We start from the raw sequence: 21,278 nt of genomic DNA, 5'->3' as shown, positions 1-21,278 counted from the left end.
CAACCTAAATGATTCTATGATTATATCAACTAAGGTAGCAGTATCACTGCAAAGCTCTGACAGTCTCAGAACTGGAACAAACTATGCCAGTTACCTGCTTTACATTTAAACACAAGAGCAACTTAAAAAAAAAGTTCAATAAGTTTAGATGTTGGGTTTTTTTCTTCTGGTCCACATTTAAAAGCACTATTCAGCAGACATATCTAGTTTTTCCTGTTGCAAATGAATGGTATGGGTCAGCAAGGTATATCTTGAAGAGAGTCCAGAGTTTCCATGGAAAATTCTGCTCATTTTCACCAGTGCAGCCCCATTGAATTCAGTTGAGATGAGCAGACTGGATCACTGAATCCAAAATATTATAAGGCAAAGCTAAACTAGCTTCATCTTTTCATTCTCTCCAGGTCATACACCTTATTTCTTTTGTATAGAAGTAAATTCTCAAAACTGTCACTTGAGAGTAGCTTTAATAGCCAAGTCTAAGGCCCCTAGGTAGCACATTCTGACATATTTGCTCTCCAGTGCTTAATGGATGTCTGGGCTCCCTGCCTGATTTTGGGGGAAGAGATGGACACTTCAGGTGATGATGCTTAGTCATAATAGGGAGCACAGATCTGCTGACAGCTAGTCAATGGGAAATGTCAGGGTTGAGGCATTATCCTTTCTGTGTGTCATGAAACTGTCTTTCCATAAAACCCGCGTATACCCATGCTGCCTCTCCTTCAGTATGAGTGCACCCATCATTAGGGCAGAGTCACTCTCTATTAGGTGCTCACACAAGCAAAAGGAATCATGTAGGGACAAGTAGGGCAGTGTGCCAGCATAAACCTTTTCCCATGCCAACCCTACCCAAAGCCCTTTAGATCAGGGAGGGAAGGGCTTCCCGGTCTCCACCTTCCTTTCTTCAAGACATTAGTGCACAATATAGTGGACTTTCTTGGGTTTGTTTCTCTTTATAAAATAAAGCAGTGCTACTATAGGGGGAAATGTTTAATGGGGAACAAACGTGATTGTAACAACTCTACATTCTGTAGCTTTCATCTGGGATGGCCTGCAAAATTTTTCTGTTTAAATCAGAAAATATGACATATGACAAGTTTAGAAACTGGTTTTCTCTCTTTTGTTTCAAACTGTAAAAACAGAAACTGAAGCATATGTTGTCTTGGTATGTTTATTTGTACTAGTATAAGTAAAAACTGTCACTAAAATCTCTTGTGTTTTACATCTTCAACTATGGAAACAGACTTGAAGGTCTCAGAGCTACAAATTCAGTAACAGGCTTGGACCCTCCACAACCACTGCCTGCAAGCACAGGGCACAGATACTTCCATGACATAAAGGAAGAGGTGGGGGGACTGAAAAGGTGTTGCAGAATAAATGCCTGGGAGTATACTTCTCGGTGTGAAAAAACAGCTGGAGGTTACTTGAGTACATTTGGGAAGGTGCTGGTACAGAGGTACCCACTGGGGCATGGCCAGGGGTCCTGGTCTGGCTCAGCATTTTCCAAGAAAGGACTGTTGTGGTTTAACTCTGGCTGGTAACTAAGCACCACACAGCTGCTCGCTCACTCCCCCCACAGTGGGATGGGGAAAAGATCAGAAGTGTAAAAGTGAGAAAACTCGTGGGTTGAGATAAAGACAGTTTAATAGGTAAAGCAAAAGCCACATCACACACAAGCAAAGCAAAACAAGGAATTCATTCACCACTTCCCATGGGCAGGCAGGTGTTCAGCCATCCCCAGGAAAGCAGGGCTCCATCAAATGTAATGGTTACTTGGGAAGACAAATGCCATAATGCCAAATGTACCCCCCCCTTCCTCCTTCTTTCCCTAGCTTATATATACTCAGTATGACGTCATATGGTATGTAATATCCCTTTGGCTAGCTTGGGTCACCTGTCCTGGCTGTGTTCCCTCACAATTTCTTGTGCCCCTCCAGCCTTCTGGCTGGCAAGGCCTTAGAAACTAAGCAGTCCTTGACTTAGTATAAACATTACCCAGCGACAACTAAAAACATCAGTGTGCTATCAACATTGTTCTTACACCAAAGCCAAAACGCAGCACTGTACTAGCTACTAAGAAGAAAATTAACTCTAGCCCAGCTGAAACCATGACACTATTTAAAAGTAAACTATAGTTTGATAAACTTTATCCATGTAAAACATCAGAAATGTGACAATGCTAAAAAAAATATTTAACACATTTGTATCTCTGCATTCCTATATCAGGTTTTCAAGCATAAATCATCCAGCAAAAAGAATGTCAGGTCCCAAAATAGTATATACCTACTCTGCTAACCGCCTGGAATACCACATACACAAAATGTTACATACATGCAAATGGAGAGGGGAAATGGTGCTAATACTGTAGAGCACTTAGGACTAGAGCTGAGGAAGCAGAACATGGGTGAATCTGAGATATTCAGTCCCAAGTATAGTGTTCACAACAGTCCAGCTCAGCTGCTGTCTACCCCTGATAGGGTCTGCATGTGCCTGACCCTACTGAAGTCCTCTAGGTAGCTAGAAACCTGCTTTTACACCTGTCTCAAACTGCCCTAAGCATCCCAGACCACCAAAGATTGATGGACATCCAAGAATTAGAACAAGGCAATTTAACTGGCATAATAACCAGCAAGAATATACCTTTGTAATTTACTAATTATTTCAATTTTTATATCATAAGATTACTGCAAACCTGGAGATGCCAGTCAAAACTGGAGTCCCAAAACCAACACAGAATTAAAGATGGTGCTGTTCAAGAAACCAGAAAAAAATAAGCTAAGGCTAGTAAGTCTTCAAGCCATCTTGAGAGAAAGTATCAGAAATTGTGATTTCCAGTATAAATTCCTTCATTGTCCTAAACTGCCAGACATCGTTCTAATATAGTCATAATTTCTGTGAAGATCATTCATTCTTTCCATAATAACAATTATGAAAATATAGTAAAAGAAAAATATTTACACATAAAATTAATAAAAGCACTATTTAGAAGATTAAGAAGTTACATTGAATATACTTTCTCTCAAGAATTCAGAGAGACATTTTCTTGCGAGTACCACCCATCTTGTTTCTTTTTCACCAGACTGATTCTGCTGAGTATTTGCAATGACAAGAACACAGTCAGGGAAAAATTAATAGAGTTCTCAGCTTCCAGCCACAAGCTGGTCATCAGGATAGTGGACACGATTCAAAAGGTCTATTTTACTGCCAGCCATATCACTTGTATAATTTTCACATAGCTTAAACTAAAAGATGGTAGTCAAGGAAAATATCACAGTTGAGCTTTTTGATATTGGTTTTCTAGACAGCAGCAGCTAACAAGCAGCACCATTTATAGAGAAGAAAAAAAAAAAAAGGTCATTTACGGTCATGAGATTGCTTGCCCCTTCTCTCGCTAGATTTTCTTTTCTTCCCCACCTTCTCTCTGCTCCCCTAGGTTTAGCACACATAATGATTAATATATTGTTACATTTTTTGAGTATATTTAGCACTGGAACATAGAGCTAGAGATGCACTGCTGCTCCAAAAAGCTTACTGTCAAAAGATGAAAAAAGGAGAATTAAAGGAAAATGAGACTCCTCAAACGTATAACAATTCAAGCCTTAACTATCTCAAGCTATAGCTCTTTCATGACTTATCAAAAAGTGATAGCTTTATATTGGTGGGGAATTATTTTGCACTGCTCAGATGACAATCTACTACTGGGCTAAATTTTCTAATTCTGAATGACATAATCACAGCTTCTGAAGTCCACCATGATCTGTTTGACATCAGAGGAAAACTTTTAGAGAAACTGGAAGGAAAACCATAGGGCCATGATCATGACTCATTTGGGACTATAAGTTTCAAAACTGTTTAAATGAGGAGAGAAACAAGAGCTGACAAGAACTAGTGATTCAATTATGTTAATAAACAGAAAAATAGTAAATGTAAAAATCTTAGTGTTGATTCATTTTATTTTCACTAGCTTCCATGGGAATAATGATGGGAAGATTAAATGAGAAGGAAGAAAGCATGTAAAGTTTACCAGAATTTATTTAATAATCATTTTAAAAATACATGGATTTGCTTTTGATAAAAAACATTACAGGGCTGATTAATTTTATTCATGCAAAGTATTTCAACATCTTCATTTCCATTGCCTGGCAGTTACTATGTCAATTAAGAGCCCCAATAAACAGACTGAACTTTTTAAAAACTGTTTTAAAAAGATCAATAATGTACACATTTGTGATACACAAACATTAACAGAAATATAAATAAGAATCTACGTAGGACTAAGATGTGTATTCAATTACTAAAAATGTCACATAATAAAAAGGATAAAAAGAATGCTACATTTATGGTATAGATTGGTTTTGCCATGGGAAATAAGTGATGGGAAGAAGAGTGTTTATATGATTGATTCTAAAGGAAAAACAGTGTTTGGCTTAGTTCATTGCAGTCTCTGCAAGAAGAGAGTACCTCACCTTTTTGAAAATATATGTAATCAGACAAACTACTCAAGTGTTGATCCCAATAAATTATGACTATATATAAAGTTACTTGTTTGAGTTCAATATCTTAAAACTTCTTGATCAAAAAAATACAGCAGTTCTAGAAGTTACCCTTGCCTGTTGAAATCACATTTTAATTGCCTTTTTTTTTTTCATTTCCTTGTTAAAACATATCTGACATTAAATTTAAAAAGTTGGAAAACAATTCTCAGGTGACATGCCCAGTCTTTTTTGAGACAGATGAAGACAATTCATGGCTTTCGTTGAGGGAAGAATTTATCATCTTGAAGAGAGCTACTACACCTTTCTCAATAATGTGCTTTGGAAATCCCACAGGAAGGTATTCTTAAAAACAGATTCATTTTAAATTACACACAGCAATGCTCTCTCTCCAGGTTCAGGTTTTGGCCCTAAATCTTGTATGCCACCATCTTAAGAGTATGAACAGAAGCATCAACTCAGCAGCAAAGCTTATAGGGTTTAGTGGAAATAAAAGATTGTTTGTCACGAGCCTTTGAATATTTTCAGTCAAGTAAGGTAAACTGAGCATACAATGCATGGAAAATTAATCTAGAGAGCATACAATGCATGGAGAATTAATCTGGAGAGATAGTCTGTAGATAGGACAGTTTTCTCTTGTTTCTATTCAGGTACACAGATAATCTTAGGAACCTTCACACTTGGCTCACACTTGGAGACATATTCACATAAATATGTACATGCACATTTGTTTGAATTACCATTATTTTCTCACTTTTTTTTTTTTTGACAATTTCACTTTTCCTCTCTCCTACAGGCAGCCCAATCACACAGAGCCAACGGCTCTGGCAAGATTACAGCAGTTATATCATAATTAGCCATTCATCCACTTTCAGTTTTTTACAGATGGTTTTTCCCATGCATGTGCTATACAGGGTTTTACTGTTACAGCTCTTCACCTAGGAGCACCCACTTGGATGCAAAGCAGGATCTCCATTCCATAACATTTTATCATACAAAACCAAGATTGAAATGACACCAAGTACACTGCACAGCAGCAGTTCCTGTCAGATCAATGACAACAGTTGCAACATTTACTGTAAAGAAAGCCAGTGCAACTACAAGGTGCCATACCAAAGTAGGCAGATGTATAGTTAAGCTTGTTGCCATCAATTCTGAAAGCAGAGGCTGGAAAAAAAAGACCTGTTTTAAGATAACAATAAGTAATAGAGGAAAACACTATGAGCCTAGACACGTGGAAAGGCTATGGCAAAGCACATGTCTGGGTTAAGGAAGATTAAAATGGTGAGAGAGTGTGTTCCCAGAGCAGTATGTTGAGGAGAGTGTAACAGTTCGATCACAGACTTAATTTCTGCTTGGAAGCAAGGAGCACAGCTCTGACAATTTCTGAATTAGGTTATTTTCCTGTCCTTTTCAGGTCATAACTATATTTAAATCATACATTACGCATGTGGGATAATGTCATAGCTATTTAGAATAAACTCCATGAGATTCAGGTTAGAAATAACACATTAAATATAACTTGCAGTTGGAAAAGTCATTTCTACACTGCAATCTCAGATCCTCAGCACTCTCTAAATAGGTTTATACATTTGCATCTTACTTCCTAAGTGGTTAATTCAGACCATTTTATGCTTATAAAGCAGAATCTTGTTCCTATTTAACTATTAAATCATTATTCCATTGTCCTCAGAAACCTACTTAAACAAGTAGTATCCCAGGTATTTTATTGTATTAGAAGGTAGTCAAATTTGATCAAAATATGATACTCAGCCCATTGACATGCGGTGAAATCTGTATTTTTTCAGTCCTGGTCTTATTTGATAAAATGCCCAGATGAATTAAGGAACATTGCAGACTGGGAGAATAAATAAGGGCAGCAGTTCACAGTCAGTCTATCCAGCTCAGCTCAGCACAAGTTCTCCAGATATCTCCATTTTCTACCTCTCAGACCTTTCTGAGATAACTGAGGCAATGCTCTCCCACAAAATCCACGTTCCTTAATTAAAACCTGCAGTTTCACTAACACACTGTTCTCCACAGAAGGGAATGAGAGGATATATTGGTGGTTTGGGTTTTTTTATTTAAAAAGCTGTTCACAGCAACTGAAAACTTTCTCCTTAAAGTAAAACATAGAATTCTATCACCTTGAAATCTAACAAATTATCTTTTCACTCTTTAATACATGACTAATTAATTTAAGAAATTAAATGCTTCTTGTGGCCAAATGTTAGGAAAAAGTTAAATTGTTCATACCCAGCTTCTACCCATACACTTTTATGATTTGTTTTTCCTGCATAATTTGTGCCTCAACTTTCAATTAGTAGCAATGCTCTGTAAGGGCATCTTGTTGCTTTCTTAAAAAAAAAAAGTATTAGATATTATTACAGTGCATTACAAATCTCCCATTATGCTCCCATCAGGACATATTTTACCATTTAGACTAGCAATCCAATTTAAAATTTGTCTTCTAAAATTTTACTTTAAAAGTCTATTTAAGACAGCATAAAACGGCCATAATGTATCTCTAACAATCTCCAAAGATGACTTGACCTAGCAGCTACATAAAAAGAATACCAAGACAAATTAAAATCTGGACACAAATCTAAGGTATTTATTCGACTGGTTTCTTTACATGCAAAAATCTATTGGTATTATGCAAACAAATACAGAGGGGAAAAAATCTTACAAGGCATTAGTGACAAGCTAAGAATATCTTTTAGTTAAATTACTGTTGCTGAGTAAATTAGAAGTGAAAACAAGTAATTCTGAACTGGTCACAATTAATACAAAGGTGAAAACGCAGAGATATCTGAATGGACTGTGTTTAGCCTACAAAGAAAAAACCCTAAAATCGTCATTCTTGTTAAAATACAGCAGAAAAAAAAATGAAAAATACAATTCATGGGTTCCCCTTCTGTCTCATCACTGCAGAAAACCAAAGGGATCTTACAACACACGCGCTTACCACAGGAAGGATTCTGCAATATTGCAGTGTCCAAACAGTGAATCATGATCTAGATCAAGGCCTGCCCAAACAGCTCTTTGGCCATCATCAACTTCTCTGATGGCTCTTCAGCTCCAGGGAAGGAACAGTACAACTTGGTGAGCAGTCATCAGCTCTATCTCAGAAGAGAACTAAACATCCCCTACCTCCCCTCCTACCTAACATGGAGCATATCCATCAGACCATTACCTCGTGAAAGCTAAGGGGGGCTTTTTGCTCATGCTACAAGCTTAGGATGGAAGAATAAGAGGCTTTTTTTCCAAATCTGCAACCAGGAGCAATGCATGCAAGCTCTAGCACATGCAAAACAAGGAATTAGCTCCAGAACAGCTTAAAAAATAATAAACAACAAATTAGACTTTTAAAAAATTCTTCTATAAAAACATATTACACTTCAGTGTCAAAGACAGGCTGATGCAGTTCTGATCATTTTCAAAACTGATTGACTGTCATCACCTAGAAATGCTACTGCAGGAACGAACCCACCTTCTTGGGTCTACAGCCAAGACTCCCAGCAACAGGCCCATTACTATAGAAGCCAGACAAACTCATATAAAGAAGAAAAATATTATCTTCCAGCATTTGAGTTCAGGGAAATTTATCTCAGGCTATGTTCTACATGGTTTATCTCATAGGGAAAACATCATCACCACACAATTACTCTATTGGCATATGTACACAAGAAAGGCAGGTCAGTTTGAACAGTCTTAAAAAGGGCATAAAAACATGAAGCAAGAAACTTTACACTCGCTTCCTATTTATTCTGTAGGAAGATGTATTATTCCTCCCATGAAAGTGATTACGCTTAGGTCATAAAGTAGGGAATTAAAAACCAGAATACTCTATGTCTTGCTTGCATTTTGGTAATTGCCTGCTCTACAAATGTGCTGTTCTGTTTTAGCAGTTAGTATTCTATTATTAGGAGACCATGGATCATAATGCCTTCTAATTGCCTCTATCAGTTATGTGCATTTTCCTATTGTTGTACAGAATATAAAAGAATGAAAATAACTTGAGAGTATGCTCCATCATCTACATCAGTGATATTTCATGGATGTATACTTTAGCTGCAATGATATGTACTTTACTCAATTTTCATTGAAATAAAGGAAAAAGCACTGGCACAACTGAGCACAATTTACCCACCTAATATTAAAATATGGATAGTTACATATAAACAAAAAGGTTTGCATGAAATGAGATCCATTATAATTTCCCATTTGGAACACTACCAATTTAGTAAAGACTGTATTAGGCATTCCATTTAGCAAACCAGAGAGAATAGGCTTGTAAGTTACATGACAAAGAAAAAAAAATTATTTAACAGCACTGAAATTTGCATATCTAAATATTATGAGACTGATTTTTGCTCCTATGGAAATATTTTCATTCACATGTTCTTTCATGTTTTATAATGTTTTATTTTTGAATTTATGTATTATTTATGTATCTTTTCTAGCATTTCAGTTGTACACATAAAGGCAAATTATATTTAGCAAACTAAAACTACACTATCAAAACATAGTATCAACAGCCTCAACAGTATTAAGGAAATTGCCTTTAAACTCTCTAATTTTAAGTGGAAAAAGAAAAGGGCTAGTAGTCAGGGTTCTGGCTCCATAGGATCAGAGTTTGCAGATTAAATACCTTGCTCTCAGTTGCTGGCATAGAGACAGACTATCCATTAGCCAACATCCCAATTGAATTAGAAAGAAATACCAGCACTTTGAATCCTACCCAGTAATGAACTGACAGCCAGCACAATTCACAGGTACAGAAGGAATGCATTCCCTCTGGGGAACTAGGCTGAGCAACCCTCTGCTGCATGCAATTTAACAGTTCTAAATAATCAGCTTGTATGGTTTGAAGTAGGAACACTAATAGCCCAGTCCTGATGGAGTACCACGCACTAGTTCACATCCACACAGATAAGACTGAGATGTACCAATCAAATGCAGGGTGAAACATGGGTTTTGAGCATGCATAAATCAGCTACATCCAAAATAAGAAAATTCCTCCGACACAAAGAAACTGAAGTAGTTTCTCAGTTACTTCTACATATGACAGAATGTACTGATGTAAGATATCAACAAATTATTCCCATGGCTTGGAAAGGAAAAAAAAAACCAAACAGGTTAATACACTTGCTGCTGTCACATTATAGGAAAAGTACAAACATACTTCAGAACAGTACAGTCTTGGGTTGAAAAGCAGCCTCTCAAATGTCTGTTGTCTTAAAATTTGGGACCTCTATATCAGACCATGTAACCCCAAATGGATAAAAGCAGCAGTCATGTGATAGGTATGAGACTTCTGCTATGATGAAGCTAGAGTTCATCTTCTACCATAGCTATGTGGAGCAAGGAGTACTCTTAGATTTTGTAATTCAAATTGCAAGCAAATAAGGGGGGTTGGGGGGGGGGGGGATCCCCTCTAGATTACACAACAGGTGGAGCTGGTCAGTATGTGTCAAGCACATGTGACAAAAGCTTCATCTGGTATGGAAGACTGCAGAACAAGGAGGAAGCCCCAAGCAAACCTCACAAGTGTCCGAGATACAGCCCAGCACGAAACAGAAGTCAACTGTGTAAGACATACATATGCAAGCAAGTACCTGCACACTAAACAACATGAATAACTCACCATGGTTTGCATATTTACTTAATCCTGTGAAGAAACACTTCTTGAGTTAAAAAAAAAAAAAGCACCAAACAGCTCAGGGTTTTGATATTCCTCATCGATCTACACAACCTGCTCCAAACCATAGACTTTATGTGGGAGGGCACAAATTCATTAATTTATACATAAGAGGCAATTTCCAAGCACAACTTTCCAAAAAACACAAAACTTGATTTTGTTTCCTTCCTGTAGAAATTGGCAGAAAATTGGAATTTTCTCCTACTTCAGTCTTCTCAACAGTAGGAAGGCAGAAATTATCAATACAGACTTTGTTGCAGAATTCACAGACTTTGTGCCAGTAAGAGAAGGTGGGATCTCCTAAGTATTCTTGTCCCCAAAGATATTTAATCAGGTTTCCTCCCCTCATTCCCCACAAACTAGACAACTCATATTTCACTGATGCATCTACAATAAAGAAGTGTATCATACTTTAAGCTAATTTATTTTTAAAATGCACTCAACCTGTACTGGTGTATCTATTTGCAATACTCCACTAATTGACACAAATTTATAGGGCCTATAAAATATATTTTAAACTAACTTCTTGGAGGACTGAATGAAAACTGAATGAAAAGAAAGAAAAAAAAATTATGTCACCTCCAATTTCCATGGCACCATTAACTAAAAAAAATAAAAAAATAAAACTGTATAACACCATCATTGACAGAAAAAAAAACATCTTGTAGAGACACAATCCTGTTAAAATAAATAATCAATAACAATATGTGTTTTTATCCAATACTACCAAGTAACCACCTAACTCAATCTCTCCCCACAAAATTCCCCAGTTAGTAATCAAAAGGAGAGACACAAAACATTGACTTCTCACCAGGCTATAAGGGAAAGAAAGAGTAGTTTGGTTCTGTATACGGGACAAAAGTCATCTGCATTACTACCACAGAAACAGCAAGCTACTTAAGTAAGTAGTCTTCTATTGTCTGAAAAAACTCAGGTGTTCTTTTATAATATTTTTATTTAGGCAACAATAATGACTCAACATCATATACACATCATATGTATTTTTATACTGCTGGCAACAAGCAGAACAAGAAGAGGACAACTAGTGATGATCTGTGATAATTAGTGTTGGTAACATGAAAGCAAAAGATGGAATTGTTAATGCAGGACCTGAAATGGCACAGTTCTTAATGTTTAAGCACATTACTGAAACTTAGCATTCAAGCAAGCTTGTATTTATGAGCTTTTCTAGATCCATATTACTATGACTATTAGAAAGAAAATAGCAAAAAGTAGAATAAGACATTTCTGTGTGATATCTAGGGGGCAGACTTTGGCCTGTTCCAAAGAGCTGGAGGTTGACAAAGTCCCTTGGGAGGCAGTCCTGAAGGGCAAAGGAGTCCAGGAAGGCTGGACAGTCTTCAGTAAGGAAATCTTAAAGGCACAGTAGCAGGCCATACCTATGTGCCAAAAGATGAGCCAGTGGGGAAGAAGACTGGCCTGGATGAAAAAAAAGCTTTGGCTGGAACTCAGGAAAAAAAAAAAAAGTTTATGACCTTTGGAAGAAGGGGCAGGCAACTCAGGAGGACTACAAAGATGTCATGAGGTTATGCTGGTAGAAAATTAGAAGGGCCAAAGCCCAACTAGAATTTAATTTGGCTACTGCAAAAAAAAAACCCAATAAAAATGTTTCTATAAACACATTAACAGCAAAAGGAGGGCTAAGGAGAATCTCCATCTTTCTTAGATGCGGGGGGAAACATAGTGACAAAGGATGAGAAAAATGCTGAGGTACTTAATGCTTTTTTTGCCTCAGTCTTTAACAGTAAAACCAATTGTTCTCAGGGTATCCAGCCCACTGAGCTTGATGACAGCAACAGGGAGCAGAATGATGCCCTATAATCCAAGGGGAAATGGTTGGTGACCTGCTACACCACTTAGACATACACAAGTTTATGGGGCCAGACAGGATCCACCCAAGGGTATTGGGTGAGCTGGCAGAAGTGCTCACCAATACCCTTGCAGTCATTTATCAGCAGTACTGACTAACCAGGGACGTCCCTGGAAACATTCATGGTTAGGCTAGATGGTGCTCTGAGCAACCTTATCTAGTTGAAAATGTTCCTGCTCATTGCAGGAGGGTTTGGAATAGATGACCTTTAAAGGTCCCTTCCATCCCAAAATCTGATTCTGTGACTGGAGATCACCAAATGTGATGCCCATCTACAAGAAGGGCCAGGAGGAGGATCCAGGGAACTACAGGCCTGTCAGCCTGACCTCAGTGCTGGGAAAGGTTATGGAGCAGATCATCCTGAGCGCCATCACATAGCACGTGCAGGACAACCAGGTGATCAGGCCCAGTCAGCATGGGTTTATGAAAGGCAGGTCCTGCTTGACGAACCTGATCTCCTTCTATGACAAGGTGACCCATCTAGTGGATGAGGGAAAGGCTGTGGATGTTGTCTACCTGGACCTTAGTAAAGCCTTTGACACTGTTTCCCACAGCATTCTCCTGGAGAAACTGGCTGCTCATGGCTTGGACTTGCATATTCCTCGTAAGGTAAAAAAACTAGCTGGATGGCCGAGCCCAAAGAGCTATGGTAAATGGAGTTAAAACCAGTTGGTGGCTGGTCACAAGTGGTAGCCAATTCTGTTTAATATCTTTATCAAAAAATCTGGATGAGGGGGATCGAGTGTACCCTCAGGAAGTTTGCAGATGACACCAAGTTGGGCAGGGGTATTGATCTGCTTGAGGGTAGAAAGGCTCTACAGAGAGATCTGGACAGGCTGGACTGATGGGCCAAGGCCAATTGTATGAAAGTCAACAGGTGCCAGGTCCTGCACTTGGGTTGTAACAACGCCATGCAATGCTACAGGCTTGGGGAAGAGCGGCTGGTAAAGCTGCCTGGTGGAATAATGAGTTTACTGACTGTCCTCTCAATATTTTTGACATAATGTTCATTATTCTGGATCCAAATACATAGTATTTCAGATCTATCTGCACCACATTTAAAACCAACACATCAGCCTATATGCAAAAACTATTAAATCCTTTTAACCATGCACAAATAGGCAGTAGTTCTGTGTCATAAAAATTAGTTAACAGAGTCTCCCTGTTGTGCATGTGCATACACGCACAATACAGGAAAGATTAATATCAGCAGCAAAGGTCTCACTGACTACCCCTATGAGATCATCCAAATATTGTTTCCTAATTCAGCAAAGTTAATCCCTAGCCAGTTTTGTTGTTTTAAAACATTACAATGCTATAACATACAGTTTCTCCAAAGTGGTAATGAATCACAGTGCAGAACAGTTTCACACTCTACATTCAAAATAATAATCAACTATTGTGATAACAAAAGGTAAATATGAAAATCCATAAACACCTTCATTTCTGACCTCTGTAAGATGCTAAAGAAAAGGTTAAATTTTCTTTTGCACACATTTAATTTTGGGATTTATCAAAATTTGCTTCAGTCTACATATTCATCACTTGTCCCACATGTTTTCACAGTCACGAGAGCTCTTTTTTAAAAGCAGCCAATGAGCTTCTTGATGCTTTATTGCAGGCTCAAATACTAAAAAAAAATTCTGAACCTCTTTCACCTTCCTAAGAACATCCAGGGAACTCTGTAAAGTATTATCAAACACAAAAAGATGGACTCCATTTAGTTTTCAATACTTGCCAAATAAAATATCACACAAAAAAATATTTTGCAAGTTTTACCAGTAGAATCAAATGTGAAGTTGCAATCAAAGCAGCCTGGAGACACCAGCAGCCATTAGCTATAGATTACATGAGCTAAAACACCAGTTATTGCTGGTTTGGACCACATCTTCTGGTCCCTTCTAGTCCCACTTAGTGCTCTATTTAACCACTTTTGATTTAGAATACCTGATTTATTTTTGAAAACAGGTGGGAAGGGAAAAAGAGAGTATTAATTTCTCTACTTAGTAGGACTGTATAGTGGCAAGCTATTAACTCAAGCTGCCAGAAAATAATGTCACTGAACACATTTCAGAAGGTTGTATCTCTGTAAAATGCAGAGACAAAAGCACATCTTTATGGTAAAACAGCAAGATATGCTTAATCATTTGCCTTAGTTAAACTGAGTACAAAACTGCAGTGTTCTATTTCTATGTCAAAAATATAGTTATACTGCATTACAGAGAGGCAAAAAGAAGTAGAATTTACAAAATACATTAATAAAAAACCATTATCTATTTCAGGAGGGTTCTGAAAAGCAACTGTAAATTTATTAGGCTTTGATACTTAGTACCATCCAAAATCATGCAATTTTTAAATATAATCTGACATTATTTGTGAGATGGCTTTGCATTTAGGTTTCTATTAAACTGGAAAATGAACATAATACTTTAAAAGGGAGATAACCAGCAGGAAAAGCACCAGAAATTGTACCAAATAATCCTTAAATATTAATTTAATTAAATAAATCTTTATTGAAATAGGTAAATAAGTTTATGCAAATCTATTTTAACAGTTTCTGTGAAAATACTTTATAAAATAATTATCATTACACTTGCTGCAAGAAAGGTTTAGAAAACAGACATTATTTTTCCTGGTTTTAGCACTTCCTTTTAAAACATGATATTTAGAACTACAGAAATGAGGACAGGCAAGAAATGAAATGGCTGAATCACGTTGCTATTTGCCAAAGCATTAAACACTTACTAGCCATAAGCATGCCTAATTAGGGAATGCCATAATTTCCTGGAAATGTCATGCCAAATTGGCAGGCAGCATAAGGTCACATCTGGAAATAGTGAAGTTGACAGTTTAGAAGGAAATTACTCAAAATTTGAACTACCCATTTTTTATGAAGGTCAGCATTCAATTTATTCAGCCTACATATAGCCTTCAAATAATGGGAGTTCTAGGAAATCTACTCCATTATAAATGGTTTAAATTTCTCCTGAAATAGAAAAATATGAACATGTATTTTAAGTTCTTTGTTATTACAAGAGTATTAACTTCATAAATGCTAGTCACCAAACTCAAATGCAGATTTAGGTGGTTGCTAAAATTTCTAATATTCTCAGTAGGAGCCCATCTATGCTCATTGTTCTGATGGTCCCAAACACGTTTTTGGTCTCTGTGGTTAGCAGACAGAAGATGGTTACTCCTTTATGCTTTTTTCCAACAAGACTTTTCTACTAGCACCTGTATGTAATAACACTAACTGGGGAGTAAAAACTCTTTATTCCATTCTCGTTTGTGTGTAGATCTTTGGAGAGACCCGAACAGTTTTTTGTAGAAATAAGATCTTAGCAAATGTTATAACCATAAATATCTTACCTCTTCCCACTGGTGTATGTATCTAATCAGTCTTGAAAGGCGTAATAAACGTAACAGGCTGAGGATTTTTGTAAATCTCACAATACGAAGTGCTCTTGCTGTCTTGTAAACCTCCGAATCCATTCCTTTTTCTACAATGAGAAAGATATAATCTACTGGTATTGACGAGACAAAGTCAACCACAAACCAGCTTTTTAAGTAATTCATCTTAATGATTTTAGGGTCCAGTATTATTTCAGAGCTGTCTTCGTTTACAGTCCCAGTTCTAAAATTCATGATCAAGTCCAATAGGAAAACAGTATCCGATGCCACATTGAAAATAATCCACGGTGGTGTTGTTTGTTCTGTGAAGAATGTGATTCCAACTGGTATAATGACAAGGTTTCCAACCATCATTATGAGCATGATTAAGTCCCAGTAAAACCTAAAAAAAAAGGAATAAACAGAACGGTTGTTGTAATATAGTCTCTATCATGCCATTTCTTCACATCAAGTACATTTTTGGTTCTATACAAATTAATTACAATAATGAAACTCTGTGTCAGTTTTCTCCAAATGAAGTTAGCAATTATACTATGCTTTCATACAGAGATACAACATATATGAGGAAGCTAAAACAATGAGTTTGCTTAGCATTAACAAAATGTTTAAACTCATTCAATATATTCACAGTCAATAGAGAAGAACAAGTAAATAATATGTTTCATTTTGTGCTTTCCTTCTCAAGAATATACACCTAGGATAAAGACAGCACCATGGCTTATCATTCCATAGCATATCTGAAAGGTGTGCATGTGTGGCACTCAGACTTCTCCAGACCCCTGTCAAAACCTAGTTTTAGCTATATAAACACACTAATATCTTTGGTACCAATCACAAGTACTTTAGCAATGCAATGTTTTTTTTAAGGCTTCTATCCAAATAGAAACCCAAACACCTAACAGATAACATATTACATGTAAGTACCTCTTTGCAAATGTACTCATACCATTACAGTGCTGGAATAAAATTATAGGAAGAGGGAAAAAAAAACAACACTGAAGCAAAAGACAGAAACAGAAAAAAGGTAAGATCAAAACCTTTACCTACTTTTATAAACTGAAAGTTTACCACCTGATAGCTTATCTTCTTTCAGAGCTAGTTAAGAAGTCTAGACAATAATAGTTGCAACTTCCATAGTACAAAATGGATACTGAATTTCACTATTTTATTCCAGAAGCATCTAAAGGTCCCCTCTGAATACTTAACTGCTTGAAACAGATGGTAGAGCACCAGACTCATAACTTTAGTATCTACTATAGAAACAGTACATAAACTCACCTATTATATAGAAGAGCCATCCATCCTGATGGATGGATTTCCAGGGGATAGTAATAGATACCTAACAATTAAGAAAAAAAATATAACTCCTGAAGGGTAAATTGCCTAAGGAAATTATTCTTGTTCAAGAAAAGAACTTAAACTGAATCAGAACCTAAGAAAGCCTAAACCCAAAGCATAAACTCTTGTTCTGCTGGAGATCTGATCTAACTCAGTAGTCCTACATTGTATGGGTGGTTGGACTAGATGACCTCCACAGGTTCCTCCTGAACTAAATTATGCAACTCTATGACTTGAAAACTTTTCCATGCAAGGCATCAGTACCCCTGTTTCTGGAACAACCCCATTAAAGACACCAACATCTTATTTACTAACAGAGATACTGCAAAAACAACAGAGACACCAGAACAGTTTAAGGAGAAGGAGAAGAAACAGCAAATAACCCACAAGGGATACACAAAACTAAGTAAAGACTACAGCTTAACAAGGGTCATTTCCCAAGTAACTTGAGCCCAGACCCACTAATTGAACAAGCCAGCAAGGAGCAAAGCCTGTACCAAGCAGCACAGGTGAATTAAAGAGGCTAAAACAATCAGCCCAGCTACTTGAAACTGCTGAGCATATATATATTTACCAGAGGGGACACATGCAGTAAAAAGTGGTGTTCTCTGCTTTTTTTGAGATTCTAGTACTGTGTGGGACTTACCAGAATAATTTTGCTGCTAATTTGTGTCAGATTTTCTGACATCTGGAAATATGACATTAAATTTTTGTAGGTATTTAAAAAAAACCAAACACAAACCAACAAACAACAAAAGCACAAAACAAAAACTCCACCAAAACCCCACCAAAACCCCAACCAAACAAGTAAGCAAAAAACCCCCAAACACCGCACCAACAGAAATACCTAAAGATCTCTTTGTGGCTTTAAATGTGGAAAAACATAACTTGAAACATAATTCAAGATGTTATTTTCAGCCCACTAGAAACTGCTGCTGAAAGGAACCCCAAACTGGAAATGTATTTGCAGTTGGCATGATGTAATTAGCGGGGCATTTCAATGTAAGTGGTGTCCTTAATTATTTTTTTGCTGTGTTCTTCATAATTTTTTTCCCAATTTCCAAGAGTAACTAGAGAAGGAATCTTAAAATAATGATGAAACATCTCTTTATTTCATTCTCAGCCTTCAAAATGTCAAGGAGAGAAAAAATTACTAATAAGATTAAAAAGGTTCTAGGAGGCCATGTAACAACATCAGCATTATTTTTTCAGAAACCTTTCTATAACAGGGTCTTTCTGTCTCTCCCTGAATATGTGCAGGTGGTTTTTTACATTCAGGGTCAGAATTACTTCTATAGACAAGTTAGTGCTCTGGAAACTGGATCTCTGCCAGATCAGCTTTCAATTTTAAATTGAGGCAGACACTATTAGTGCACTAGCATGTTCTTGGGACATTACTAAGTCCTTTCACTGACCTTGTAGAAAGTACTATGTGATTTTTCCTTAATGTCTGATGAGCTTATCTATTCTGATTATATGAGAAATGACTGAACTACTCAAAAGTGATTAAAAATATTGTGCTGAGCTTGGCTGCAGACAATGCTGATGGGTTCAATACTCTGACTCAATGTAAAAAACAAAAAAACAACCAAACAAAAATATCAAACATTTGGAAAGAGTTGTTTCACCTAGTTGTTTGACACTGCTTGGAAGACAGAAATGCCAAACATCCTGCAGGTTGCAGTCAGTACCTTGCAAGATAACATCCTAGGTAATCATCTACTGTATCACTACCTCTGTTTTCTGTGAAATCATTCTGTAGTGGTTACTCTGTTGGTTTTCAACAATCTAGAGAGCTTTGATAAAGTAGTGCTGAATAAATATCTCTGGATTTAAAACACACTATGGCAGAAGACCTCTTACGATTTTCCATGTGGTATTTGTTAAAGTTCTCAGAGGGTGTAAGGTCTGCAGGTCCCAAAAAAGAACAGCTCCTCTTCACACCCTCCATTCTCAGAAGCAGCAAGAACACTCTGCTCTAAAAAAAGAAATTTATGAAAGCTGGTTGTTCCCATCACTGTGTTGTCATATTTATTCATTTTTGTCTACTTAGAGGTGTGAGCAGCTGTGTACACACAAAGGTCTTTTATAAAGGAAGCTGAAGGGACACAGAGCAGTACAAATCTAGTGCTCACTGACTGTCCCATTCCGGTGCCTGAGGAGGTGGAGGAGCGTTATGCTCACCCTTTCCCAAGTGAAGTATCCAGGCTATATAAATGAATTATACTTGACTTGCACATTAAAGCTTTTCTGCATAGCCAGGAGGATTTTTAGAGGGAAAAGCTGAGTATTTGAGTATTACTCTTTGAACTGGATCTTTGAATACTACCACCTTAAAAGGTGGACACACTTAGGCTAGACTAGAGTGAGTATTTCATCCTATATCCCACAGATCATGAGAAGACAGAATGTATGACAAAATTTTAGGTTCTCTCACCATATGTAATGTCCTGGAAATGAGTGCTAATTTTTTTCCCTGTTTAACAAGACAGCTGATTCCAATTGTATTATTTTCCTTTTCCTTTTTTTGACACATTATATGCAAACACTTAGTCCTCCCACAGTTTCATGGTAAGTGAATGGTTTGTTGCATCGAAGAAGGAAAAATATATTTATGCTGGGAAAAAAGCTGATTGCATATTAAATCACAGCTATAAGAGAATACAGTTCTGTGATAGCCTATGAAATGTAATACTGATATAGACAACAAATGCTAGATAACTTTTCTGAGAGCAGATGATGTAAAAGGAAAGGAAAATGAGTAAAAACTATTCTTGCCACAGAAAGTACAGACACATAAAAGATTTTAATCAGACAGCAGTTCTGAGTCTGTCAACTTCTGTTTTAGAGAAACAAACAGGAGAGATCCTCTGTTCTTCTCCCCCTTTTTTGACAGTAGGGAAAGATCATGATAATAATTACAGCTCTAAAATTTAGGTGGTGAGGTTCAGTATTTGCAGTTATCTCTACTTTAGTTCAAAAACTTTGAGATTGTCACAGTAATGATTATATAAGTCCTGGAAATGTTGCTTTTAATTTTGATTATATTTTTATAGAGAAATCTATAATTAATTCACATATAAACAAACACATTTAAAGATATCTACCACAGCTTCCAGGTATTTAAAATGGAGGGGGTTGTTTGATTTAAGAAAACCCACAGCATGAATAGACTGCTTGATTTTAGACAACATATCTGGAGAATTTAGCCACACATGTAAGTATCAGTAAAATTAAAAACAGAATTACAATTAAGCTTAACATTGAAGGAATTATATATGAAAAAACTAAAGAAAATAGTTAACATGAAAAAATACTAAGGGACCTGCCAATTTAATACATTCTTTCTACATGTTGCCTTATACATCCTTTGGACATTAAAACATTGGTCATATTTGCAGTGATAATTCACATTTGCATAGAAATGACAGCGTCGCACACAGTGTGCTGTGCCTTCTTCTTGAAGAATCTGTAACTCTCAGCCATACGCAATTAAAGCAGCCAAAAAAAAATATACATAAATGCATACAGTACTAACTACCAAGAAAGACAAAGAAATCATATGTTCTTAATAATTTTCCTTAAAGTGAATGACAATTTCTTTCAGACTTCTTGCACCAAATATTATGCCTCTCCAGTAGTTGCCAATATGTGAATTGTGTGGAGAAGCTACCCTCAAGAAAAAAAAAGGACTAATTTCATTACAAGTCTATAGCTGCCTACTTTATTAATTGGGATAAATTACAAAATAAATATGCTCAAAAAAAAAGCTGAAATGTAGATGACTGTATCAGATAACTAATGACAATTTATTAAAGATATCTACTTAATAGGATATCTTTTCTTTTCAGACTTGTCAGCAATCCCCTTAAGAGTACGAAAATTATTCTTACATTTACAAACAGAATAGTGATTACATTCTTTGCTGAGCTTGTGTCTTAGAGTTGAAAACAAATCAATTTTTGTTGGTGTGGCAATTGAAAAGAAATAAGGTTCAAATCTTCAAATCTAAAATGGTAGAGATGGGTGCCACAAGATATCCAGTCTCTCCAGGGCCATGGGTTCAAATTCTACCATTGTCACCAATGACAATATACAGTGTTATGTAACAATTAACATCACTCAATTTATTTGCTGTTTTTACCCAAAATCAAATCCCCTTGAGGCACACATCGAACTTCCCCATCTTCCCACATCACCCACCAAGTGATCCCAGGCCCCTGAGCAAAAACAATCCCACGAATGGGTTTGCCTTTGACTGAGGCAGGAATGACCCAGACTGTTTTCCCAAGTGTATTTTTAAGGTGTACTACAGGAACTTGATCCCCCTCTACAGTACGCAAAAGCTTTGACTGGGCAGGGCCAGCTTGAGTAGCAGATCCTCTGGTATTAACCAACCAGGTAGCCTTTGCTAAATGTGTATCCCAATGTTTGAAAGTTCCAC

General features: G+C 36.8%; 1 protein-coding gene across 1 annotated transcript in view; it reads right to left on the bottom strand.

The window, feature by feature from the left end:
* Window positions 1-21,278, bottom strand: part of LOC129783009 (potassium/sodium hyperpolarization-activated cyclic nucleotide-gated channel 1-like) — a 204,705-nt gene that overhangs the window by 152,986 nt on the left and 30,441 nt on the right. The window contains exon 2 of the mRNA XM_055792628.1: window positions 15,455-15,878. Within this exon, the coding sequence (XP_055648603.1) occupies window positions 15,455-15,878 (424 nt within the window). The remainder of the gene's footprint in view (window positions 1-15,454; window positions 15,879-21,278) is intronic.

This window comes from Falco peregrinus, chromosome W (genome assembly GCF_023634155.1).
Source record: "Falco peregrinus isolate bFalPer1 chromosome W, bFalPer1.pri, whole genome shotgun sequence".
Lineage (NCBI taxonomy): Eukaryota > Metazoa > Chordata > Aves > Falconiformes > Falconidae > Falco > Falco peregrinus.
This window is presented reverse-complemented; position numbering and strand designations above follow the sequence as displayed.